Source organism: Pelmatolapia mariae, linkage group LG8, assembly GCF_036321145.2.
Source record: "Pelmatolapia mariae isolate MD_Pm_ZW linkage group LG8, Pm_UMD_F_2, whole genome shotgun sequence".
In the NCBI taxonomy this organism is placed as follows: Eukaryota; Metazoa; Chordata; class Actinopteri; order Cichliformes; family Cichlidae; genus Pelmatolapia; species Pelmatolapia mariae.
The window spans coordinates 16,514,637-16,541,643 of record NC_086234.1 but is presented as its reverse complement, the minus strand read 5'-3'; the positions used below and the strand labels follow the sequence as shown (position 1 = coordinate 16,541,643).

Here is a 27,007-nt window from a genome sequence, read left to right as displayed (position 1 = left end):
ATACTTTTATAAATGGCAGTTCCTTTGCATTTTCATAACAGTTTAAACAGAGTTTTACTGCTGTCTCGTAAACAAAATCCTTCTGGAGTTTTATAGTAGGACCCATAAATTAAACAGGTTAGTATTCCAGGCTAGCATAGTTGCATGAATGAGTATGTACAGTATTTGATATCATCTGAAAGCTGAACTCTTAAAATCCATAACACCTTCAACATCTCATCTATTTTGAGGAGGGGACTCTTATCTCACCAAGACACTATTTTTGAGTTGACTGCTGCAGCCAAAAAGAAAAAGGGTCCTTACCTATGATGTGCGAGTATTTTTTAGCTTTTTTATTTTTTATTTTTTTTAACCAACACGCATCAGGAACAAGGTCACATTCTGTTCTCAAGGCTCATTGACCAACAGAGAACTCGGAAACATAATCCTACACAAGCAAAGTAGTTAGAATCTGAGACCACACAGCTACTGACAGATTAGGACGACCAGGGGTGACCTTAAATCTCCATCATCCTGCTATAAATGTACGGAGGATTGTCCTGAAGAATTTCTACAGGCGGAGAACTTGATAAACTTAATATATATATTTCAGCCCCATGCACATCCTTTAGTCTCAATCTTAAAATGTTCAACTCTCTTTGAATACAAAAAATATATAAATGTATTCCTTTTATAGTCTAAATTCTTAAGCAATGTTTGGAAATCATTCACTGAATTGTTCTCATTGCATTACAAAAAAGAATAAGTATGTAACAAAATAACAGGATGTCAATTGAAACTAAAAAGGTTCTCTTTCTTTGAAGTCCAGACCTGAGACTTGCCCCTCGCCCCTAAGCTCACTTGTGATGTACAAAGAAGGCAAAATGGACAGAGCGTCTTGGAGAAGGGTGCTGATGACAGGAAGACGAATGAATGCAAAAAGATCCTGAGAAATGCCCAAGTAAGAAACAAGATCCTTTTTTGATAAATATAGAATGAGGTCTGACAACGGAGATACGGTTTAACACAGCCTCTGTCCTGAAACACAGGGTACATATTACTGTTATTTAAAAATGATTTAATGGTTACCACATTTAGAACACAATACCCCTACTACAGAAACTGCAAACCACCACAGCTTCCTTCTATGTGGAGCACTGAAATAAACCAGGAATGAGCTGCTAAACTTCCCTTTGATGAAATGTAAAGCATTTTTTTAACCACTCAGTAATATGTCTTTGTGTGCCTGCGCGGCTGTGTCTGCTGTCAGAGGAACTTAACACTGCCTCCCTGTGGGTAACAGCTGATATGTCCAGACAAATGCACAGGAAAATGAGTGATAGCAGCAATTTGTGCACCAGAACATGACATCGCATTATTTTTGAAAGTAAAAGTGGGAAAATTGGGCCACTATACTACTATCCTTTGTGTATGACTTAGTTTTTTGTTGTAATAAGTTACTTTCCCAATATAAATAAAAAATATTACCATGAAATTATAAACTAACGCAGAACTATAAGCTACAGTTATACAACTACTGCATGATTTTTTTTAGGAAGCTGGGCAATATTTTTTTACTATTTCTTAAAGTTATCACCAATTCTTTGGGATTAAAGCTGGGCACAATGTTTTCAGCACAGTTGAACAAACAAATTCATACTAACCTGTCAGAATATTGAAAGTCAAGTGATTGGAGAAAAACCTAGACTCCTAAAGCTCCCCTGGGATCTTTTCAGGCCTTAAAAAAAAGAATCCAACAAGTGGCAGGAGACTTTCACAGGTCCTTTTAAAGCAGATTAGGTGAATAGGATAAAGACGGTTAAGAATCAATGTAGAATGCAATGTCTAAGCAGAGGATTTTGACCTAGGAGAGTGACGTTTGAAGCCTTTTGATTTTTGTCTAAGGTACATTCTATTCTTGTCTGATGGGAGAGGATTCGAACAGAGATGGAATAACTAGCTTTTTTCTTCTTTTTCTCTCTCTGGATTTCTGTCTATCACAGCTTATATAAATGTAAAAAAATGGATAGATACATTTTTGCAACCTAGCTTAATATTTCTGCATTGTGACTACGTGTATAAGCAAGCTAAATTTAACACTTTTAAGACTAATTCAAACTGGGTTAAGATTTGTAAGTAAATTTCTTGATAGAAGTTTGAATTCACTGCTCCCTCAGTGAGAGAAGGCATCTTGTCCTGAGGTAGCAAACCGGCACCAAAGCACGAGGTTATCATTTTTTTTCCCGGTAATCACAGATCTTTACCAGGAAGTCGAACTTTTGTGATATTTATCCACAGAACATTTTCCCATATTTGTTTTGCCACATCCAAGTGGCCTTTTGCTGCAGGTGTTTTGTTATTTTGGTTCAGGATTACACGCTGGTATCTGCCTCGTATTATTTTTACATGATGCCTTCTCCCAGAGAGATAATTGCTGATTTTGTAGACATAAAACAAATCTTTTTAGTCTTTTTTTTAGGTTCTATAATTTTTTGTGAAGCACTTTGTGATATTTATTTTGAAAGGTATCATACAAATACAATTTTACTTACTTTTGTCACATGGGTGTTTAAAACATTTCTGCAGCATCTTCTAGCTTTACACACCTCTGTCATGATTAGTTGTAAGCTCATGTAAAAACATTTGTAATACAGACAAACAACCTCTCATGCAATACTAGAAGACCACGAGACTTTGTACACCTTTATATACATAAAGAGTGACCTTTATGACCCACGCCTCTAATCTCATCTCCTTAATACAAGTAGTTTTTAGAGAAGTAAATAGCAGAGGGTTCCCTTATGTTTTCCAGCCTACACTGTGAGTGATTATTGAGCATATTCAGTAAAGAAACGGGCAGACAACTGTGGAGCCTTATTAGTTTGGTGAGATCGTGTTTGTCTTTAATTCTATGAGGGATTAATGCAGAAATCCTGGAAACTCACAGTTTTCTTGTACCTTTCAATGTTTAATGCTCATTGTTTAATCGGGCAGTGTTTAGTCACTGTAACTTCATCAGTAATTACAAAAAATAGGACAAAAAAGGTGTCTGATCTTCAATAATTTTCAATGAATAATACAGTTTTTGTCAGTTTCTGCCCTCACTTCAGACGACAAAGGCGCTACCAAGATTTTCAAAAAGAAACTAGAGTTTAGCCTGTTAATGTTAAAACACCTGCAGCTTTTGTAAAATTATCACAGGATTTTAAAAAAGAGCTCTCTACTATTCAGATTTAGATACTTTAAGATAATCCCATACTATGACCACTGAGTGAATATCAGTTTAAAGCCTGGTAATTTCATGTAGTCCACTTGGTTTCTCTTTTATTTTTCAGAGACCAGATATCCCTAAGAAACAAAATCACACATCAAGCACTAGAAAACTTTGCAGTAAAACAGTTTTCTGAGGTGTTAAGAGTGGTGTGGGTTTTCCATCCAGATGGCAGATTAGTGGCCAGACTTTTTCATGACCAGAAAAAACAAAAAACAAAAACAGGAATAGTGGTGTATGTTTGTGGGGTTTTTTTTAACTAAAGCACTTAAAGAAATTGATTTTATTAAATATTACTTGCCAACACAAGTAATATTTGTTGATCAAAATGGCATTGATCAACAGAGATGATATACTTTCCCCCCTTTTTTCTAAGTTTTTTCGTTTTTTAGCTCTAGGAAATGTTAAAATTAAAGTGAATAATGCAATATTGCACTCATATTGACAGTAGTTGATCTCAGAATAGCAACATAAGAGATTACACAGTGACACAGCATCTGACAAAGAGACACTGACGTGTAATTTAATCTGCATTTAGCTTATTTTGTCTTATTTGTGTTCTTTTCTTTAACAGTATTTCTATTTTCTGTGGTAAAATGATGCTGACTGTCTGCTGCTGAGTTCATCAAAGCAAAACAAATTGTGTTAACTTTAAGCTAGGTAGTACTCACCCCAAAAAGTTGATTCTGTTCATCTCGACGTGTTTTCAGTGGGAGAAACGTTTCGTCACTCATCCATGTGACTTCTTCAGCTGACTGCAGGTTTCCCTAATCTTATAAACAGTACCTTTGCACAATAACTGAAACCAGCCCACTAGCTAGTACTTACCTCGCTCACCTGATTGATTACTTAATAGAAAAAGCTGTGAGTAACTTCTTTACAACACTTAACAGTTATTTACACATTAAAATTATTTACAGTTAAAACCAAGTTGGGGAAAAAAGCGACACAAACCCTCTAAATTAACTAAATTGGAAGTATTTGTAAGGATGGACGAGATGACCGTCACAGAGTAGAGCATGCGCACAACGGTGATACGTTAATAGTAATCCACATATAGATTACATTTGGTCTGGGAGCTATTTGATTTGGCAAAGAAATGATTAAGGAGGGTTTACTGCTTCACTATGTTTACTTATGTTTAAAAATGCTGAAATTTCTACCCTAAAAGATGTTCATATAGATGTATGTATTCTTTATCTTTATGTGTTGTTCTGTTTTTTGTTACCTGTTCACTTTTGTTTGTCCCTACTTTTTCTGCACCACATTGAGCCACTTTTAAGTATACGCAACTAACTTTAAATAATGTAATAGTGCCTCTCACACAAACATATCTATGCTATATACTCACTCCCCTTTAAGTAATGGTATCACTTAAACTAGTCAGCTGGAATATAATATTTGTGGTATGGGAAATCAGGCAAAAAGCATTCAAATAATGGACTACCTCAGCAGACTTCAAGCAGACATGTGTTTATGACAAGAAACCCATTTAACTGGTGTGAAAATCACAACACTGAAGTCACCTCAGGTTTCCCATGTATCTTTGTCAACTATAACTCCAGGAAAACAAGAACTGCTATCCTCATTAATAATACAATTACAGTCACTCACAACAGTACAATCGCAGACACAGATGGATGTTTTGTAATGTCAATACTTATTCCCCCCTGACAATAGTGAATTTCACATAAATTCTTCTCTATACTTAATAACCTACCTGGCTCAGAACACATAATAGGAGGTGACTTTAATGCTGTGCTCATAAATACGGACATTAAGATTATAAGCAAAACTCTAAACAAGAAATAAGAGACTGTACCTGGCAAATGTACAACATAAGAAAAAAAAAGTATTGTACAGTTGATAAAAATAGCCTACTAAGATTCAAAGAAATGTGCAACTGAGTAGGTTGATTTTTTTTTTTTTTTAAATGTACCAAAAGTGCTGCATACTTATGCTTTAAAAACAACCACAGACTATTTACAGAAAATGAAAAAAGTGTACCAATAACAGCAGGGATTTAAACAATTTATTGTGGAGCAGTGAAGGTTAAAGTCTAAAGTGTAACAGCTGCTGGGAGGAAGGACCTGCGATAACACTCCTTTGTGCACCTAGGACGCAACAGTCTGTCATTAAAGGAGCTCTGCAGTTCTGCAACAGCTTCATGCATTTGGTGGGAGACATTGTCCAAAAACTGTGTTATTTTTGCCAAAGTTCTTCTGTTTCCTACCACCTGCACTGGGTCGAGGGGGCAACCTAGAACAGAGCTGTTCTTCCTGACGACCAAACGCTTCTAAACTGCTGTAGATAAGCTGCTGTTCTAACAGACAACTTGGAAATCAGGTTAATAAATGTGTTGGAGGAGAATGGGTAGGATACACACCTTTGGCAGGTCTTCATTATAAACCACACTTAGTAAATTAATACAGATTAAACATTCATTAACCAATGGCCACCTGATAAATATGCTCTCTCTTTAGGGTCTGGGGGATATTTTGTGTTGTTTGGCGATGCTATGTTCTGGAGAGCTCTCTCCGATCAGGTCAGGGAGCAATTCAGAACCTGAGAAGTCAAAATAATAACCTGCTCTACCAAGAATCATCCATGCTCTCATTAGATATGCTTGATTACTCTTCCCCCCTTTCATTTATCAATTTCTAGATGTGTGTGTGTGTGTGTGTATATATATATTATATAGTCATTTTCCTCCTTTTCTTATGTGCATCTGTTGTCACCTATTTTATCTTTCACCCGACCCATGAGGGATTTGGTTAGAAATACTTCCCACATGGAGGTTCCTTGCACATTATGCGCACTCCACTAGCTCCTATATCCCCCGTCTTTCGATTATTGTATCGTCTGTGTTTGTAAGTTGACCATGTCCTTGTCCTGGATCTGTCTCTAAGTTGCTGTCTTGTTTTGTTCGTAAATAAAATATAAAAAAAAAGATATATTCCCCTGGTGTAGATGAAGTATAATAAAGACTTAATAAAGAATCAACTTTTGGAACAGGTAAATGGAAATTGTTTATCTTGTCTTTTGTATCTCATGTCCTTTACCCTATTACCTTGTGCCCTCTCTTATTCCCAGTTTGATAGCTATAGCTGGTAATATTTAAATACTTTCACCCTCTGCTGCCTTTACTCTTTAACAACACTTCACATATCTGTTTCAAATTAAAAGCCCTCTAGAATTTCAGTGCACAGAAACCTCTTTTTGGAAAAGACTTTTATTGTGAAACATTTACAGGAACATGTTTAAAAAACAAAACTTGCAACTTTTCTGTGATGAAATGCATTGTCTAAGATAATCTCCGGGTACAAGTATCTCCCTCTGCCAACCAGTTAGCCCATTACACCAGAGAATAAATAGAATATGACCAGAAAGAAATGAGACTGACAGATGAGTTTATAATCTGTTCATTCTTAATAAAAGGAAAATTCTAATAAGATTTGTTTATACATGCATTTATCATGTTTGAAATTAAAAGTCACCTCCCCATTCATTTAGAGCCTTTAAAATAACCGCCCAAGCAACTAAGAGTACTATTGTATACCGAAGCAGATACGGAAAAACGACTGAGAGACAGTACAGCTCAGATTCTCGCTTTATTGGTCAACTTGATGAAAGACTACAAAACGAATTCACAAAAAATCTTTCAAGTAATCAAATCTGTACAAACCTAAACTGGACTGTTTTTTTATTTGTTTGTCGTTTTTTTTGTGTTTTTTTTTTTTTGTTTTTTTTTTTTAAACAGCTCTGGCTCATATGAATCTGACGAGTCATATGCACGTGTGTGGGCATGTGTGCAAATGTGCGCTCGCTTTGATAAGGTGACAAACTCCTCCCTGTTCAAGCATATTGTGATCATACTCCAACAGGCAAGACACAGCATGCACACACACGCACACACCTGTGTTTTCGATTTTACAGTACAGAGGACAGGGGAAAAAATAATAATATATATTTAAAAAAAATAAATCCCCCTTCCACAAGTATGTACGTACACACCATCTGCTAACAGGAGCTTGTTGCCAAATTCATTACATCAGCAATCTCCCACCTTCTCCCAAACCCTGTCATTTCAGTCAAGTTACTGTACAGACAATGTGGTTTCAGCCTTTCAGTGGGAAGAGTGGTCAGAGAAAGGGGGGGAGCAGGGAGTATAAATCTCTAATATTCTCACACAGAATATACACGTGCACACATGATTTTAATGCTCACCTGCAGACGTTTGTAAGCCTGCACACGCGCACACTCACTCAGACCATCTGTAACATTAAACGTTTTAAGAAGTACAGATAAAAAAGGAAATAAAAGCCCTGGGTATAGGTTTGATTTCTGGCTGTTTGGTGAAAGAAAGGAGAAGAAGAGGTAGAGAGGGCAGGACAAGGGTCAAGGGCAAACTACTGGTGTCATTTCTTAGCTTTCCTAGGTGGAGTGACTGGGCGACCGGAGCCCATGCCCCCGCCCCCACCATAGAACAGCTTCTTATCTGCAGGTTTGAGGATCTGCACAAGGAAAATAAAGAAGAAGAAAAAACCATGAGTGAAAAATGACAACAATCTTTAAGATTTGCAAGTTCAATCAGTGATCAGTTTCTAGTTTACCTGGAATGAACACATGAGGGTCTCATCTACACTCATCATAGCGCCGGCATTGTCGAACTCCCCGCAGTAGTTTGGGGCAGAGAACAGAGTCACGAGCTGCCTCTTTGCAAAGAATTCATATCCGTCCTCAACCACCTGAAAAACAAACAGGTTAGCAAACTCTCACACAGGATCAAGCACACAGCAGAACAATAGACTCTGCTACGGATGATAACACATGACATTATAAATGCCCTGTTACTAGCACAGCTTGACAAATAAGAAAATTACGCTAACACATCTAACTGCTGAACACAAACTATAGCTTGAGCTCTGATCAAAACTAAGCGATAACTGCAGCCATGTAAGGCCAGCATCAGTACTGATGGAAACTACTCTAAATATCAACACATTAAAGACATTTGAAGACTAAAATCAAAATTTAGCTGCTGAAGCTGGCCTGAAATCCAATTGTGCTTAAATGGTTAAAAGGTTTTTAGCTGCTGTGTCACTGCCACTATCTAAACACTTCCCCCTGCAGCACTTCCACATGACATTTCTTAAAATACACAACAGCATCTGTAAAATTATTTTTTGATAAATGTTGCAGCCTTCCTGTAGCTTCAAGGAAGAGCCGCTTCAATGCTAATAGCTCCTTTACCCACATGACACACACGCCACATGCACCTCGCCAGATCAAAACAATACCTGGTACCCTGCTGCAACTTCTAATAAAGACCAGACAACCCTCCAGCATCTTTAAAGGCAACCAAGGGTGAAAAAAAAAAATCCCCAATCAAGTCCAAGCAGTGAAACACTTAACTATGAGGCCCAACCAAATCCTGTTAGTTATCAAACCCTTTCACTTGTGTTACTCATTTTTACTACCATGAAACCGTGAACCATTCAATTACATTTTTTGGTACTGACCTGATGGGCTCGACAAATGAGGTCCATGTCATGTTTGTGGAGGAACTTTGTCACCACATCTGCACCAAAAGTGAAGGAGACACCGCGGTCATTCTCACCCCAGCCCAGCACATCTTTATCGGGGTCTGCCCACAGCAAGTCGCACAGGAGGCCCTGGTCAGGAACATCAGTGGGACGCATGACCCTTCTCACCTGCTCCATGGACTGGAGGTCTGGAGACAGGCCTGGAAAATATAAATGTCCAAAAATTAAACTTCAGTAGTGAAAAAAAGAAAAATTCAGCATCTGATTTTAGAATTTTTTTTGTAAAAAATGTTTGCATCCTGACAAGCTTCAAAGAGCAACCATAAAAAGAAAATTAATAACACATGCTGCAAAAACCCTGTGATATTCCTGGCGATGTTTAAAGGTAAATTAGTGCTCAACTTTGAAATCAGGAGGTACAGAAAACAAAGAGGCCGGTCATCCAATGTTAACTTCAGCCATATCCCAGCTAACAAGATAGCGCCATCATGCAAGTAGACTGGATTCCTTACTTTTAACAAAAGCCCATCACTGGAATTACAACCCAAAGCCACGACACTCCATGCTAGTTTTGCTCACACCGACTCTTTCAACGCATAAAAAACATCATCTGAAACATCCTCACAAGATAAAGAACTTGGGTTTCTGAAGAAGAAATTTTTAAATGAGTACTTTCTATTGAATAATGTAGGATGTTTTTAATGAATGTAACCGTGGATATCTGACAGAGTGCCAACAGGACATGACTGCCTCTGCTGCAATAATTAGCCTAATTTCTCTTGTGAATAGAGCACAGCTGGCACATCAGTGTCTCCCTACAGGCCCTTACAGAGAAGCATACGCTCTGAAAGCCATTCTTTTCTATGGCTTTTGCGGTGCAAAAAATGGTTTGCTGCTGTGTCAACTAAGAGTACTAACTGGGGAGAGCTTGCATGTGCCACGATGAAACGTACATTGGGGATACAGAAATGCAGAATGGCAGGGAGCGGGGAAATGCAGAACGTATGAAGACCTTGAGTGGCCACAAAAGATTACGCAGTACAAGCAGACTGCAGCGGTTTTTCGCTGGCTGCTCAACTTGGGTGTTAGCGCAGCACACAGCGCTTCCTTAACACTGACTTTGAGGACCTGTTGACAGGTCCTGACAGATTAAGAATTATTTAGTGTCTTTGGTCAAGATGTCTGGATGTTTAAGAAAATAAACTGCAGTAATAACTAACAACTGTATTATATCATGATAATCACCCATAAGAAAATGTTTCATACGAAGTTTTAAGAAAATGTCCAGTGTCAGAATGTGTTTAACTTTTTTTTTTTTTTTTTTTTTTTTTTTAACATTTTGAACATAAATATGACAGCAAACATATTACAAAGAAGTGCTTGAATTAATCAATAACATTTGGTAAATGATTAAATAAAAAAAATAACATCTACCACAGAGAGTGGTAGAAATAAAGTTTTAAAAGACACTGCACACCATCCCAAGATGCACAAAGTTTTTATCCAAAAGCTCTTTGGGAATCATCTTTTTGGTGCAAAAATACTTTGCTTAATCCCTTGAGTTAGTTTTTTTTTTTTTTTTTTTTAATGCTTGAATGATAAATAGGTTTGTTAAATAAATAATAGTGTTAATAAATAATAATAATTCTGATATTGATCAGGTACAATGACTGGACTGAAAATGAGTGAAGAAGCAGCAAGTGTCCAAAGAAAAACTTTGAAAGACTGTCAAAGCCTGGAGAACTGAAGACCACTTTATAAAGCACAGGACATCCTGGCTCCTTTAATGCAAAATACAAAGAAATCAAGGGTGGCTCAAGACCTTTGCACAGTACACGCTTATTACAAAAGGGATTGATGTATTAAATGACAGTCTGTTAAAGCTGTACCCGTTTTCAGCTATATCTGTGTCTACTGATCCAGGAGAAGGAATTACAAACACACCCCAACCGGTCGCAGCAACCTCTGCCGGAGGTTTCTTCCTGTTAAAAGGGAGTTTTTCCTTCCCACTGTTGCCAAAGTGCTTGCTCATAGGGGGTCATATGATTGTTGGGTTTTTCTCTGTCTATTATTGTACGATCTACTGTGCAATATAAAGCACCTTGAGGCGACTGGTGTTGTGATTTGGCGCTATATAAATAAAATTTAATTGAATTAGTCTAACAAATTAAGATCCCGCAGTACTGCTAGTCCGTGACCAGTATGTTGACAGATACAACAGAGCGGAGTCTAGTCTTTGTGTGTTCGCTATGGATAGAAACCAAATTAACTGTTTGAAGAGGATACCTCCATGGCAACAGAAGATCTTCTCATCAACAATGGCTGCTACAGGCAAACAGTTGAAGCAGTCAGTGAAGGTCTTCCACAGTTTTATGTTGTATCGCCTTTTACCTGTGGGAGGAAATTACAATTACTCGGTCACAATCTCATCATAAGAGCTATAAAATCAGCAGCGCCACTTGTTTCAAGCTGGAAACACATTTTACATAAGCTGAGCTCTAAATAGAACAAAAAGCATGTGACTGAATCACTGTTCCTACTGCCCGATCATGCTCCTTAGCCTGAAGCCCGGAGTACTGAGTGTTGTCCATGTTTCACCATCAATTTTAAAGGAACTCACAAGGAAATAGATATCTTGTGTACACTGCGAATCTAAGAATACTTAATTAGTTAATAATCTACATACAGATTTCAAAGTGTCAGGCAGATTTTCTTAATCGCAATTAAAAAATAAATAAAAATAAACTGTAACCACCACACCTGTTGCAAGTGCTGATAAACATTACTTCACTAATTACTTGTTTCTTTTGTTTTTTCCTCCTTATGTGTAAATCTGCCCTGTACAGTCTCTTACTTCTTGTTTTTAATGTGTAAATCTACATCCTCCATCTGCCTGTCACTTTGCTGCTGAAACACTTTCCCATTTCTCTTCTATTTAGCTTTTGATGTATTAAGATATAGACACATATACATCCATTTCTCTCCCCCTACATCTATTTATCTATATTTTATATATTTCTATATATGATAAGTTTAATGTTGTGTACACGTGTTTCCTCTTTTTACAGTTTCGGTATCAACAAAAAAAGAAAAGAAAAGAAAAACCAAGGTGTCCTCTTGACCACACCGAGGTCTGCTGTGTTTTGGCCTACACTTTTCTATTCAACTGGTAACCACAGAGAGCAGTCGCACAACTTTCCAAATTACTGTCTGTATCTGTGTGCATGTATCATGACTTACACTCGTCGTAGAAGCCGTATATTCTGTTAATAGAGGCGCACTCATGGTTTCCTCTCAGCAGAAAGAAGTTTTCTGGGTATTTGATCTTGTAAGCCAGCAACAGACAGATGGTCTCCAGGGACTGCTTGCCTCTGTCTACGTAGTCCCCCAGGAACAGGTAGTTGCTCTCTGGTGGAAAGCCTCCATATTCAAACAGCCTCAGCAGATCATAGTACTGCCCGTGAACATCACCTAGAGAAACAAGCAGTGTTAGAGTGGAAACAGCAATGTTGTTCAAAGGTGTGATTATCATGCTCAGTATATGTGCACAACAAAGGCTAAGGGAGTTGGATGGAGGTACAACATGACTAGAGACCTTGAGGATTAGCACTTTATACCATGACTGACAAAGTGTTATTTTAAATAAACACTTATTACAGAGTTACCTTATGTGTGTGTTGTGTTATGAGGTTGCATTTAGTACGAGGATGCTTATGATTTCTACTGCAGTACAGACTGTTCCAGTTCCTGAAACCTGTTCCTTAAACTAACATTCAACGCAGTCAGTCAACGTTAAGGTACGGCAGGAAAACTCCAGGGAAACTTGAAGTACAAAACAGAACTGAACCAGCAAGTCAGTACCACTTTATCCCGTGAGTTGTTTATGTGGCAAGATTACAGCCATGAAGAATTAAACACTTCTTTTTTTTTTTTAGAGCCAGTCTGTTTTTAATTAACTATAATAACTTAGCATTTGGTCATGTGAATACTAGAGCATAGTATGCACATAAGCTGACTCATAATGGTCCAGCACTCTAAGCTTCAACAGCTTGCTATGTTGTTTGACCACCCTCGAGAATTCCCTCGACTCCAAAGAACGCCACTTAAGCCTCACCACAAATCTTGAGGGGCGCCTCAAGTTCAAGCAGGATTGGCTGGCTGAGGAAGATCTCCCGGGATTTGAGGCAAAGACCACGGATTTCATTCTCTGTCAGCTGAACATTTTTGCCAGGTCTGGAGCCTTTCACTGTAAGGGGAAAAAATGAGTCAGAAAACAACAGCAGATTCTTACACTGTTTTTAATAAGAAAGGGGTAAATCATTACAAGTGGCTATTGGGTGATTATTCTCATTTCTCTCTGCATAAATGCAGCTTAAAGTGTAATTTGTAGGGCATACTGCCATGGACAGTTGGCTCATTTCATTTTGTGCACACTGTAGCAGTGAATCTGCTATGTTCTTGATTAGAAGCAACATAATTAGAAAAAGATATCTCAAAATAAAGGAGAACAAATCTGTGGATTACACATTTTACAGTGGTAATCAGAGCACTCATTTATAATCATAATCTGCAAATGTCACACACTTTTTCGTGAAGAATCTTGTATGGCTCCAAATACAGCCAAACCAAACAAAGACAAAGACATTTTCAGAGGCATCCAGAGGTCGACCTATATATAGTGAACAGTGATAGTTAACAAATCAAGACTCAGTAGCACCCTGGATGATTTTACTGGTGTTATGGAGCATTTTTTCTCTGTCCTACAAAATAATAAAAATAAAAATGTGATTACAAGTAACAAAATAAAATGACCTCACCCTGCTAGCATACAGGAGTGACCTTTTAAATTTAACCGTATAACCACTTCAGTGTGTACCCAAACGATGTCTGCACAAGTATAAACGTTTAAAATGATGCATATTTCTGCATCATATTATGTTTCAATGCAAGTTTAACGAGACCAACTCTCACAATACAAGTGGTGCGAATATATAACTGTGTTCAAAAATATATATTCAACCCGTCTCTCTTTTGTATTCAATTTCCGGAGACAACATTCAAACAAATTAAATTTACTGAGCATTTAAGTGCTATGCTTCCTTTGCAAGAAGCGCCGGATGAACTGAACTTGTTTTTACGGCGTTGGCGGCTACCGTTCCCTAGCCGCAGTTGGCTAAAATGGCTACCTCTTTGAATAAATATCGAGCGAAATACTTGGTCTTACCTTCGAGAAGACGCTGTATAATGGAGTCGATGTTCAACTTGTCGGCTTCTGCCATGTTCTGCCCCTGTTCCGGCCGACTTCTAATAACTTCTACGAATTCAAGAGGTACTGGGTATTAACTGGTTGCCGAATTATAGTTACCTGAACTAGTTTAGTGTTAATCGGCTATCGTTAGCCCGCTAGCTAGCTAACCTTGGGGAAGAATCGGCTACCTCAAAATTTGAGGCGAGATTTTGAAATGTTAACGATGTGATGGCTGTCATGTACTTCGGAAACCACATTAATCGACTAATTCCATTTAGGCATCCGAATTTCGTTTAGTCTATTCGTATTTTCTCGACTACGTTATTGTGCGGCAGCTACTAGCACCATGCCATCGACAAAAAAAAAGCTGCTGGACGAGCGTTAGCTCAAAGCGGTGTTGAACGGAAGTGGGCTGACCGCTGTCGTGCCCCCATTGGTTAGCTTTAAAAATAGGCGGTGTTTGTGACATCCTATCTACTCCTTGATTGGTTGTTTTCCGTGTCTATCAGCATTTACTTATCTCAAACTAATTTGTAAAAAAAAGGGCACTGTTTCTTGATTACGTTACGTTTAGGCTACTGTAAATTAAAGACTTTATGAGTGAAGACAAGAAAAAAGCACATTTTTCGCATTTACTCAAACAGTCGTGTTTGTATTCGTTTCGTATTTGTTGCGCAGCAAAAGCTACTCCCACGGAAGTGACCATGATTGGAAGAACAGGCGACGTATTTGGGCGCTGACGCAATGTCCCAGCGCCTGGCAACACGCAGCGAGTGATTCATTGTAAAGTTGGGAGATGGCTTGGCTAATTTGTTATTTCACTAAGAGATAAACATGTCGCTTAGCCGGACAGCTGCTAACCTATATATTTTACACTAATAATTCGGTTTGTATCATACAATCATCCAACCATGAAGTTGCTCCATAAAGATATTGAGAAAGATAATGCCGGGTGAGTGAGCGCTGATGGCTAATGCTAGTAGGCTAACCAGCTTGCTGTGTTGTAGCTGACTGTACATGTGTCAGTGTAGTGAGTTACATTCCCGTGTACACTCAGAGAAGGGGAGAGGTGTGGGTTTTGTATTAATAAGCAAACCGACCATTTTGTCTTAATATGTGTTAAAACAGAACCTTTACTAACATGTTACAACTTCTGGTTTAGCTTTAGCTTTACAGACTGAATTGACAAACCACACCTTAGGGAGTAAACCAAACAAACTTGTGTTAATAAATATAGTAATACACACTATGTACTTTGGGAATTCCTGTGCCATTTTACCACCTTCGCATCTTAAATTGGGAGCATTTCTATTTAAAAAGAATTTGTATACCAAAACCACACGAGTGCAGATCCTGGCTTATTGATCACCAACGCTTAATTCAGTCAGGTGACTCTGGTGCCCGAGGAGGCGGAGGATATGTGGCATACCTACAACCTGCTCCAAGTGCGGGACAGCTTAAGAGCCTCGACTATCAGGTAATAATCAATATATTACACAAAGACACAGGTGAAGCCATGTAATAATGCAGGTTTCTTCATTTCATGGGTTTGTAAAATATGCTGGCAAAAGAAGTTAAAGATTAGACACTCACTGTAACAATTAAGTTGCAAAAGAAAGGTTGTGTGTGCAAGACTGCTTTGTAGAAATACTTTAGAAATATATGGTATTCATGTATCCTGATTATTGTATGAATTTTGATATTATCTAATTGAGGTAGATATTAATTAGACCACACGTCCTCCATTATGATAGTAATTCACTCGGTCAGACTAAGCTAACATTGTCTCAGGATGGTGGTGCATGGGATCAGGCCTCTTGTTTGTAGTATTCCTAGAGTATCGTAATTTATTCAATAAAATATCATATTTAGTCTTCGTGTAACAATACAATATCACCACGTCAATTTTTTTCCCCCACCTATAATCTTTAATAAAAGTTCTAGTTATATCTGTGGTGCAAGTTTCCATTTTTGAGTATTTGTATCGGTATTCCATTCAGTGTTGGTGGGATCATTGTAGTTGATATACCACAATGTTCAAGCAAACAAACAAACAAATAAACACCCACATCCCTCGGGCAGCATTGATGTAGCTGTAACTCAAGTTTATGCCTCTTTGTGACTCAGTGTGTGGAGCGATGCTCTGACACAGGTGTGAAGTTGTGTTTATTATAGTCATTCTGTGTTATTCAAGGATTGTTATAGCTTTCAGCATTACGCTTCTATCTTAGTGTTTTGTTCTGAAAAATACACAGCTCATCATCAGTGCAGCAACTAAAGCTTGGGCTTCTGTCCTGTTCCCACAGAAAGGTGCAGACCGAGTCCCCTACAGGAAGCGTGGGCAGCTCGAGAGTCCGGACTACTCTGACGTTGTGTGTGGAGACTATCGACTTCGACACCCAGGCCTGCCAGCTGAGAGTAAAGGGAACTAACATAGAGGAGAACCAATATGTCAAGGTCTGAGATTTATAAACGCTCTGGTAAATGGGCTGGGTGAAATATTTACTATTTTATTTTTATTTTCTGTTTCCTATATGAACCCGTCTTAAATTAAAAAAAAAAAAGGCACTTGCCCTCCGTCTGTGGACAATACAACGACATCATTGGCACCTTTTACATATTCTGCACATTGTAGAGAAGAACAGTAGGATCAGCTGGCTAGCAATAGCAGGAGTCAATGCAGCCTTTGGAAAATGGTTTAGACCAGACTCCATACTTATTTTCCAGCATCTGAGTGAAGACTGGTTGTTCCACTGTGTCAGTGGGGTTATGTCAGGACTGACATAAAAAGCATCGTCTCTCTTTTAATATAAGTGACACCAAAACTAAGCAACTAATGTCAGCTGCTTTTCTGCTGTGGTTTTCTTCTTGACACCAGATCCGTTATCTGATTTTTAGGTTGAACATTGGTTTTTTGGGGTTTTTTTTTAAACTTTTATAGAGCTTCGTAGGTTTGTCTGTTTACTTTTCACCAAGAAAGCTACCCCATCAACAGCTGTCTCAAGAACCAATGTTTCTGTCTTTTACGGTCTCTGATTTTATGACTTTTTCATGTTGCACAAAAGCAGAAATTAACTGATTTAATCTGATGTACCACCCAACCCTGGGATGCAGGCTAACTTGTGTTTGAAATGAAAAGTAGTTGTGATTGTGTTGTATTTATTTGCTCTTCAGATGGGGGCTTATCACACTATTGAGCTTGAGCTCAACAGGAAGTTCACTCTGGCTAAAAAGAACTGGGACAGCGTCGTGCTGGATAGAATTGGTAAGCAGATGCTACCTCAGTACTCCGACCACAAAAAAACTATAAACTGTTTACTGCTATGTCTGACTGTCAGTTATTTTAAAGCATGTACTTCCTACTACAACTAATCACAAAGACTCTGTATATAAATACATACATACATATAAGTAATATATATATATATATATATAAAGTAAGATCTTACTTACCGTTCTTAAAATCTCTCAAAATCTTGTTTTCTGATAAAGATGGCTGCCCCTCATTGAGCCTGGTTCTGCTGGAGATTTCTTCCTGTTAAAAGGGAGTTTTCCCTTCCAACTGTCACCAAGTCCTTGCTCATAGGGGTTTATCTGATTTTTGGGGGTTTTCTCTCTAATATTGAAGGGTCTTAACCCTACAACATAAAGGTGACAGTTGTTGTGATTTGACACTAAATAAATAAAATTGAACTGATTATAGCAGATAGAAATTTCTTGGCTTTGGTAACTGTTCTCAAAATTTCTGCAGCTGTTTGGCTAGTTTTCTTATTTTATTCAGATTTCTTCAAATTCAACAGGCTGTCAACAGTTCTCTTATAAGATATACTTTGAGTTAATCGTCCATTACAAATTTTACTCCATAGTGTAGGGATTTACACATTCACGCAACAAGGGTCCACAGTTCGATCTCAGCAGGACATATAAGTCCCGTGTGGGTTGGGTTAGAATCTGATAAATCTGCTTTGTTGACCTAACGCGAATAAAAGATCAGCTCAAAGTAGCTTTTACTATTTTTTATATCAACCTTTTTTATTCTTGAAATAAACAGTCATAAACAAAACAAAGACCTTTTCTTTTTAAAATTCTGGTCAAGCAGTGAAAGGTTTTTCTAGATGGCAAAAATTGTAAGCCGAGTGAATAAAATCACTGAACGCTTTATTAGGAAAACCACCGTAGAAGATGTTGGAAATTTTGTCAATTACGTTTTAAATATAACTTCTTCTTTTTGTTTCCATTATATCATTGTCTACGTTTTAGATCAGGCATGTGACCCGACCCAGAGGGCAGATGTGGCTGCTGTGGTAATGCAGGAAGGCCTGGCCAACCTGGTGCTCGTGACACCTGCCATGACGCTGCTTCGTGCAAAAGTGGAAGTCACCATTCCCCGTAAGAGAAAAGGAAGCTGCACACAGCACGACAAGGTAAAAGTGATTTATAGGCGACTGATCAGCTGTTAGCGAATCGGGAGCTCTAAAAGCAAGCAAACGGGAATGGAGTGACGTTTTGAAAAGCGCACAGTGCCAAATCTGAATATGAAGATAGACAGCTAAAATGTACACAGTGTGCCAACCCAATTATAATTTTCATATTGCGTGAGTGTTTTGGTGCAGATGTCATGGGGGTTAGGATCTTACTGACTAAAACAAAGTAGGCAGATATACATATTCAAATATATTTAAATGTTTTTAAATGGGATTGAGTGGAGTTCAAGTGGATTACATTTCTCTTTAGCCTCAGGAAGTCAACCTCTGTTTTTTTTGTTTGTTTTCTGTGATATTTCTGTGATATTGTAACAAAAAATTTGGTTGTCCCCTTTCTTTGGGGATGTAACACTAAGAGAGTTTTTCACCCTGTGTGCTTACTGTCAAAGTGTCTGTTTGCAGGGACTGGAGAAGTTTTATGAAGCTGTGATGCAAGCCATTCTCCGTCACATCAATTTTGATGGTAAGGCTGTTGTGTGTGCGTAGACATACACTTCTGCCTTTTCTTAAACTTATTGTAACAGTTCCAGTTTAATGTTTGCTGTGAAGCTTTCATTCATTGTGTTTTGTTCCTGATACTGTTTATTAATGCTATAACTTAAAAAGACTTTTCACTCTCACTGGATATTTTTCGCTGGGATCATACATGTTTTAGAGTAGTAACCTCTATTTTCCTGTAAACATAATACCTTTTATTAAATTGCTTCTGTTTTACTACATATATAAATCTAGACAGATGTGGATGTAAACTGCTGGTTCAGGTAGTTTCTCTTTACAGAAGATATCATTTAAAAAGAGTTGAGTTTTTTTTTCTTTCTTACTTTCTGCCAGTTGTGAAGTGCATCCTGGTGGCCAGCCCAGGCTATGTGAAGGACCAGTTTACGACCTACCTCTTTAATGAGGCGGTACGGCAGGACAACAAGATCCTGCAGGAGAATCGGCCCAAATTCATGCTGGTCCACTCATCGTCAGGTCATAAGTACTCACTCAAAGGTAGGAGCTGCTGCCACTTGACAGCAAAATTAAATTGATCTGATAAGGTGCAGACTCACTGAGACAACTGTTGTTTTGCAGAAGTCCTTTCTGACCCCACTGTGACAAATAGGCTGTCTGATACGAAGGTGACTATGCATCCTGTGATTTAAGAGTTTGTGCATATTTGTGTATATGATTGCTAAACTGTGCACACAGCTTTTTAAACTCTGAGCAAAAAAACTAATTTTTCATTATAAATTGTATTAATCTGTGTGGAATTATGAATTTTTTTCACTGGAGACATAAATATTTTTGACCTGTTGTTTTGTATCGTGCTCCTCAGGCAGCCGGAGAGGTGAAAGCTCTGGAAGACTTCTATAAAATGCTGCAGCATGAGCCTGACCGAGCCTTCTACGGGTGCGTGCTTGATGATGGAATGTAACAGTTAACTTATATTGTTAACACTGATTATAAACAACCTGCATATCTTTGCATCCTCACAGCCTCGCTCATGTGGAGAAAGCTGCTGAGGCCCTCGCTGTCGACACCTTGTTGATAAGCGACAAGTTGTTCAGGTAGGTGTGCATGAGGGATGCTTTTGACAGGCAGTGTTATTCTGCCTCATTGCTGCTCTTTTTTATGTATAACATGCTCACTAACATACTGATGAGTAAGTTCAAAGAACTTTTCCTTTCCGTGTTTTTATTTTTGTCATATCAATATAACGTTACTAGGGTGGACGCACATACTGACCACAGCCAGGATCAAATAATGACGTCAGCATATGTACATGTATACGCTCCGAGCAGTCAGTGTTTAGGCTGCTCTTCTTTAAACACTTGATTTATGACAGCTTTCTGGGACGTCTATGATATTAAAAAAAGAAGATATCCTTAAAATCGTCATTGCGGGCCCACAGTTCTGCCTGTTTCAATGCTTAATTTGTTTTGTCAGGCATCAGGATATCCCCACCAGAAGTCGCTACGTTCGCTTGGTGGACAATGTGAGAGACAATGGTGGCACTGTCAGGTAACTTTGTAAATACTGTGTTTGTAGACTTAAAAACTGAATTTTTGTTATGTACTATATGTGTCATTTTGTTAAAAGTAGAAATTCAGGCTCCTGTAGATTTACATGCTGGCTAGAACATGTTTAAAGTACTTTGGAAAACATCAGGCTAATGACTTTTTCTCTCTTTTCCATGCAGAATATTCTCAAGCCTTCATGTTTCGGGTGAACGTAAGTTATTACTCCCTTCATGTAGTTGAAGTTAACTCTTTAGCTCTCTCAGGCTCTAAGGAGCTCTCGTTTTTCAACTTGATGTCCTGTAACGTTGTTTTCAATGCGTAAAAAAATCCCCCATAGATTCCCATTACTATCACTACAGCCACAGTACTGATACCAACAGCGCCATCCTTACTTCCTCAATTTGACAAGTAACTTCCCACAGTCCTGTCCCTCGCTAAAAGCTGAAGTAGTTGAAGTTCATGAACCTGAACAAGACTTTAGGAAAACTGAGAGGACATCGTTCAACAGCACTAAAGTATTGAACTGCTGTCATTACATTAATATTAGTCGGTTAACTGTTAGCAGTTACTTGAGCCTAGGGGTGACAATCTGGTCTTCTTCTATTGCTGGTCCCAGATCTGGATATATTGGAGGGTTGGGTCACAACCTAAAAATGCTCTTGTTTTTCATATGTGAACCTTACAGTTGATGTTAATATACAGTTTTTGAACTACATCAGGCAACTTCTAAAAAATGCCTCTTAATTTTTTTTAGCATTTTCTTCTGGATTTAATTTCTCATGAATATTTGCAATGGATTGCATAGGATTTTTTTTTTTAATCTGATACCATCATGGTTAAAATCCATGTCTGCTAATTTGTTCTCCTCTTCTGCACTGGTTTTGTTGATGTATAGCTACATCACTTAAGCCTCAAAGAAACTATCTGGCCTGTATGGTCATCCCTGTCGGAGCACCACTGAAACAAATGGGAGCATCCCTCTGCACTTTTTTTCCTGCGGGGTTTTGTTACTTAACATGAAATCACTAATAAGAGTAAAATAATGAAAAATAATGCGTAGGATTAATTTACCGCTGTCAGTTGGACTCAGTGAATTGATGACGCCACACACATAAAGTGATAATCTCACTCTTTATTGATGTCTTACTCAAATAAGAAGTCAAAAATTTGTGCTACAACTGCACCGATTGCATTTTTATAATTAAATATAAAGCCAGTCTGCAGTACAGGATGTGTCACCTTTTGATTTATTCTGGACTGTCTCACCAGAACTGACTCAGCTGAGCGGGGTGGCTGCCATATTGCGGTTTCCCATCGCCGACCTTTCAGACGCCGAGGACAACAGTAGCTCAGATGAAGACTGATCCACACAAACACCCCAGACTTCTTCCGATACACCCCCCCCCTCCAGTTTTGCAGATAAACATGGGAATGTTCAGTGTGTTATAAAACAATGAGTCGTGAGAAATTCCACCTCTGTAACAGCCACATCTTTTACAAATCAAATTAACATGCCTGATTTTCTAAAGTGGCCATAAATTCACTTTATTTTGATGCAGTTTTGATGGTTTTGGTTTGAAGGTGACAGTTTATCTGAAAGGTTCACATTAAGCTAAAGACAGAAAATCCTCAATTCACAAGAAGGGCAGTAAGATGAATCTAACATTTTTTTGCCAAGTCACAAAAAAAACATTCATTTTAAATGATAGCAAAATCAGTGACTTCTTGAGTCAAGTGTACATACAATATATCTTTCTTGCAATTAAACAGCAGAAGCATGCAACTACTCCTGTTATTTCTCTCTGTTATCACCATTCATGGGTTAAATACAGATTGGACCAAGATATAAAAATAGATATTTTCTTTCTCACAGTTATTTTTTTCTTTCATTTAAAAAACTATTTAAGGGCATTACACCCCAAACTACTGCATATCGACTTCTATAAATCAAGTATGTTCAGGATTTTCAATTAGATGCAATGATGTGATTTACAGTTAGAACACTGTAGGTTCCTCTTATTCTTCTTTGGCAAAATGTCAAATTATGAACTTCCCCTGTGAAGAATTTCAGCAGCTAGGACTAAAGTGCATTTTTAAATGTAACTTTTTAAGAAAAAAAACACAATTTGCTTCTGTATATTAACTTCATATTTATTGACTTTCCCATTTAATTTAGCTTCTTATGTAAATGTTACATTTAAGAAAGAATAGTTTGTTTGTTTTTTTGTGGGCACTTTTTTCCCCCTTTGCATTTGTCAACCTTATTATTTTATACACATTAGTATTTAATTATTTAGCTAGGGTTAGCTAACGTTAGCTAGGGTGGGGTTAGCTAAACCTAGGTAAAGTAGTAAAGCACTTCTGCTTCATTATCTGAATAAGGGGCTGTGATTAAAAAAAGTGTGAAGGTAACTTCTAACTAAAGCTAACTACTTTAGATAGGCTAGCTAAGTTAGCTAGGGTAGTTACGTTAGCTAGGGTGGGGTTAGCTAAAGCTAGGTAAAGTAGCTAGCCAGAAAATAAAAATAAATCGACAAGTTAGGTAATTAGAAAAATTATACATTGAAAATTAAATGGGAAGGTAAATAAATGGGGGAATACAAATGTAAATATGGAAATAAATCAAATCATTTATTTTTATATCAGATTTTATAAACGTATTAATGGCTATATTAATTTATAGTAGTTGTTTTTGGGCAGTTAATAGCATATTTCTTTAATATTTTAATATATATCTATAGAGTATTGATTTTGGCAGTTTCGGCCCTCCATATGCTCCGCCCTCACTGAATGCTAAATTCAAGTGTAGCCTTGACTGCAAGCATGCGTGAACTAGCTGCACTTGGCATCACTCAGCAGGACACTGGTAGCTCTTAATCCAGGCTAAATCCTCCAGTGTGCCCCAGTGTAGGTAGATAATTGAACAGATAACCATGACATGCATTATCTGGTGGCTGTTGCCCCAGTTGTCAAACAATCCTGGCTTGAAGCGCTCAGGGATCTGGACAATGTTGACAAGCCCTCCCAGTAAAGCTAGACAGTCCATGATGACAAAGAGACGCAGGGAATTTGGGCTTCCTACCCCGCTGCCATAAACCCGAAACAGGAAGAGGCTGAAACGGAACAAGGCCTGCCAGACAAACGATCGCAGGCGCCGGACGTTAGTGCGGGCAGTGGTGGCACAGTAGATCCCGTGGGCTGACAGGAGGATATAGACCAGCAAGGCAGTCTGTTGCACGATTGGGTAGCAGAGGAGGGTGATATAAATGATAGGAATTGCCCCTGGAGAGATAATGCAAGGTTGCTGTTACTGGCATTGTTGTCAGCATGGTTATTTTTAGAAGTCAACACTAAAAATTGTTTGGTATCTTGTTATTTTTGGTGCTGTTTTTCAGAAGCAAATTCCAGAGTAAACCATCCAATATTGAATACCACAAATGTTAACCATTAGGTCGAACTAAAGGAAAAAATCAAGAGTGATCCAGGGTTCCTCTGAAAAACACAAACTTTATGGCAATCAGTCTGATATTTATTGAGGTCTAGCCATAAAGTTGTGGATAATCCAATGCACTGTTAAATGAGGGCTTGAGGCTTGACTTTGACTTTTGGTAGGCTTGAACTATCTTTGCAAAAGACTTTACATGAGACTTTTAAGCTTATTGACCGACTTAAGTGATTCCGGGAGGAATTTTTTAATGTTTAATATCTTTAATCTGCCTGAAGACTTAATTGGTTGTTTTTAAGACCACCACAGTATTTTGTCCATTCTTATTCACGTTCACACTCCTGTCAGAGCATTGAGGTCTGCTAATCAGACAATCCTCAATACTCCGACATCTAGACTAAAGGGTTAAAAACTCGGTCGTTGGTGGGACTACTGCTAGAGAGAGTTGCTACTTCTCCACATCAAAAGAGGCCAGTTGATTTGGTTCAGGTATCTGACTAGCATGCCTCCTGGGGACCTCCTTGGTGAAGTGATTCAGGTATGTCCCACTGTGAGGAAGCTCTGAGGCTGACCAGGAAAGATTATCTCTTAGTTGGCTTAGGGAATGCCCTGGTGTCTCCCAAGAAGAACTGGAGGATGTGGGTATCTACTAACACTCGTACCCCTGCAACCTGGACCCGGATAAGAATTACAAGATATATGGATGGATTTTAAAAGAAAGAAATGTGGATGCAGGGGCACCCTTGAACTGTATCAAGACCATAGTATTCAGCATTTCTAAAATTTTTGTTGTAACTTATCAATGCTGTCTTTTTTGTTGTTTTTAATAAAAAACTGAATCTTGTTAATGGCTTGAATTCCAGAAACCTAAAACTTGAAAACATCTTAGTTATGATCGGTAAGCCCCTCTGGTCCCAGTCTTAGCATCAGGAGCAATCTCTGCGGTTACATTTACTTTCTTTCATCAACCTACCGAGGGTGTTAACTAGGCAGACGCCGACCATGTCCAGGGAGAGCAGCGTGTCGTACACGTGTTCTCCTCCCACGTGGTTCATGAACAAATGGTAGACCACTGATCCCATGGTGGGACAGAGGCAGGCCAGATAGTGGACAACACATATCCAGATGCTGTCCACCTCCTTCCAGGGGATACTAAAAGGTAGCAGCACCAAGAAAAGGAAGAAAGGAATTCCTGAAATGACAGGAAGATGGAAAAAGAACATCATTATTTTTCTGAAATCTGCAGAATTTAAAAAGAATTTGTTGAGTATTTTGAGGTATGTGCCACTGCTGTAGGTTAATGTCAGCTTAATTTATAGTGGCATTTTAAACACAGTACCTTAGTGCAACACACAGAAGTACCGTCTGTTGCAGAACAATATGAGGAATTCAATGGACCGAAACGGTTCCTCTGTTTAATTGTATTTTTTACTAGAAATGAGTAGTTGGTGACATACATAGAGAAGCCCGAGCAGCACTCTAATGCTAATACGCTTCACTTCCCCTTAGTAAGAGTGTTAGGCTTAATGAACTTATGGGATAGCCATGGTGAAAATGGGGCAAGAAGACGACAAGGCCTACTGAAGTTCAAGGCTGTGAAGTTTCTAGTTTGTGCACGGATCAATTTCCCTTTGTTTGCTGTTTTTTCCATGACTAAGCCAGCCTTGAAAAGTTTCACATTAAAACCAGAAGTTTTAAAGGTTTCTTAACACATATCTTATTCTACAGCAGCTCAAAATCTATGCAAAGCTGTCTTTGGATGCTTCACTCAAGATCCGTATGGGCATTTACAGATGAGAGGTGTCGGTCACCTTCAACGGCCCAGTTAACCAGTGGACACTGTCAGGGCTCTGATTCCCAGGGCAGATTACAGCTAATACCCCATATCCTCATTACCCATCCTTGTCAGGTGTGTTTGTATCTGGCCATAAGTGAGAGTTGACATGCGTGACCTGTTTAGTTTGCGGGTTAATACGATTCAAGGTGAGAGAAACTTGCTTTGCGTATAAAGTGTAAAAATATATTTCAATGATGATTCAGGTATAGTAAGAATGGCTGCAATGGCATTTTCTTATTAAGTCCAGAATAAAGTTTATAGGCATGCATGCACCAGTTGAAAGAACCATAGTTAATTGCTGGACTTACCGTGTGTGTAGATGTTTCCCAGCTCATTGTGCATGTAGAAGAGGCTCCTGACGCACTCTTCGGCTGTGGACACCGGCCGGTAACCCGTCAGGACATATTTGTTGAACTGAAGGTGAGCAGGAGCCTTTGCAAAGTCCAAGAGCCGCGGTCCTTCGTAAAGCACCATCATGACTTCCTGCAGCCAGTGCCCTCACATTTAGCTTCCTCACCATTTAGATCATAAAAAGGGCGCACTCGGGACTCCCAGGCTGGTCTTGACCACGACCAGCCGGAAACTCTGGTCCTCAAAACCCATCATTGGACAGGTATAAGTCCATGCAAGCAACCTGTTGAGCTGGCTAAGTGGCATGATTTTGGACCAATCAGCGCACGGCCTTTATTCCTAAGCTGGGTAATCCCCCAGAAAAAGCCATGTGCACTTCTGCAGCTGCTCCTCCCTTGTAACTGACTCACACCTAACCAGCTTCATGGTTTACGTAACGCACTTTAACAAAACAGAAGTACTTCCCTTATGTACAGTAATGCATGTGTGCTTCTGTCACTCACGTCTGCCTACAACTGCACCAGGCTCAAGGATTACAAATCCTTACGGGGCGGTTGTTTTCTTGGTGACTCTTACTTAACCAGCACTGACGATTCCTTATTGTGTCTACTTATTATTTGAAAACAGGTTTGCAAATTACAGAACCAGCAATGTGTGTAAAACATGCACAGGTAGTAAAGAAACAACTTCCACTTTGAGGTTCTTTTGGTAGTTTTAATTACTCAAATACTGTACAATAACAAACACATGATTGCCACAAGTAGTAAAAAAGAATTTCTCATGTAAAATAAATTAGATGGAGTTATTGTTTTTAGAAATATTTCAACTAATCTGAGAGATGTT

The 27,007-nt window shown here is 38.5% G+C and overlaps 3 protein-coding genes across 3 annotated transcripts; 1 reads left to right on the top strand and 2 right to left on the bottom strand.

The window, feature by feature from the left end:
* Positions 1-6,464: 6,464 nt before the first annotated feature.
* Positions 6,465-14,433, bottom strand: ppp1cab (protein phosphatase 1, catalytic subunit, alpha isozyme b). The gene is made up of 7 exons (XM_063481277.1): positions 14,021-14,433; positions 12,911-13,042; positions 12,037-12,267; positions 11,083-11,187; positions 8,773-8,996; positions 7,864-7,998; positions 6,465-7,764 (listed from the first exon to the last, which is right to left on the bottom strand). The coding sequence occupies exons 1-7, from the start codon at positions 14,073-14,075 to the stop codon at positions 7,669-7,671; spliced, it is 978 nt and encodes a 325-aa protein (XP_063337347.1). The 5' UTR covers positions 14,076-14,433; the 3' UTR covers positions 6,465-7,668.
* Positions 14,434-14,787: 354 nt separating this feature from the next.
* Positions 14,788-22,771, top strand: pelo (pelota mRNA surveillance and ribosome rescue factor). The gene is made up of 13 exons (XM_063481275.1): positions 14,788-14,996; positions 15,429-15,521; positions 16,351-16,501; positions 17,219-17,309; positions 18,305-18,468; positions 18,931-18,991; positions 19,360-19,521; positions 19,603-19,649; positions 19,847-19,920; positions 20,007-20,078; positions 20,458-20,532; positions 20,711-20,742; positions 21,801-22,771. Exons 1-13 carry the CDS (start codon positions 14,956-14,958, stop codon positions 21,893-21,895), a joined length of 1,158 nt encoding a protein of 385 aa, XP_063337345.1. The 5' UTR covers positions 14,788-14,955; the 3' UTR covers positions 21,896-22,771.
* On the bottom strand, positions 21,644-26,441 carry LOC134632590 (progestin and adipoQ receptor family member 4-like). Its single transcript, XM_063481276.1, has 3 exons — positions 26,122-26,441; positions 24,950-25,168; positions 21,644-23,813 (listed from the first exon to the last, which is right to left on the bottom strand). The coding sequence occupies exons 1-3, from the start codon at positions 26,288-26,290 to the stop codon at positions 23,380-23,382; spliced, it is 822 nt and encodes a 273-aa protein (XP_063337346.1). The 5' UTR covers positions 26,291-26,441; the 3' UTR covers positions 21,644-23,379.
* Between the last annotated feature and the right edge of the window lie 566 nt (positions 26,442-27,007).

Excerpts from the sequence above, each read along its gene's own strand:
- ppp1cab (XM_063481277.1), bottom strand. The coding sequence starts at position 14,075 with ATGGCAGAAGCCGACAAGTTGAACATCGACTCCATTATACAGCGTCTT. Across the intron at positions 12,268-12,910 it reads GGCGCCCCTCAAGATTTGTG|GTGATGTTCACGGGCAGTAC; the intron begins GTGAGGCTTAAG and ends TTGTTTCTCTAG. Across the intron at positions 7,999-8,772 it reads TCATTTGTCGAGCCCATCAG|GTGGTTGAGGACGGATATGA; the intron begins GTCAGTACCAAA and ends TTTGTTTTTCAG.
- LOC134632590 (XM_063481276.1), bottom strand. The coding sequence starts at position 26,290 with ATGATGGTGCTTTACGAAGGACCGCGGCTCTTGGACTTTGCAAAGGCT. Across the intron at positions 25,169-26,121 it reads GGGAAACATCTACACACACG|GAATTCCTTTCTTCCTTTTC; the intron begins GTAAGTCCAGCA and ends CTGTCATTTCAG. Across the intron at positions 23,814-24,949 it reads CTGCCTAGTTAACACCCTCG|GGGCAATTCCTATCATTTAT; the intron begins GTAGGTTGATGA and ends TTATCTCTCCAG.
- pelo (XM_063481275.1), top strand. The coding sequence starts at position 14,956 with ATGAAGTTGCTCCATAAAGATATTGAGAAAGATAATGCCGG. Across the intron at positions 18,469-18,930 it reads GCTGCACACAGCACGACAAG|GGACTGGAGAAGTTTTATGA; the intron begins GTAAAAGTGATT and ends GTCTGTTTGCAG. Across the intron at positions 20,079-20,457 it reads ATAAGCGACAAGTTGTTCAG|GCATCAGGATATCCCCACCA; the intron begins GTAGGTGTGCAT and ends TTGTTTTGTCAG.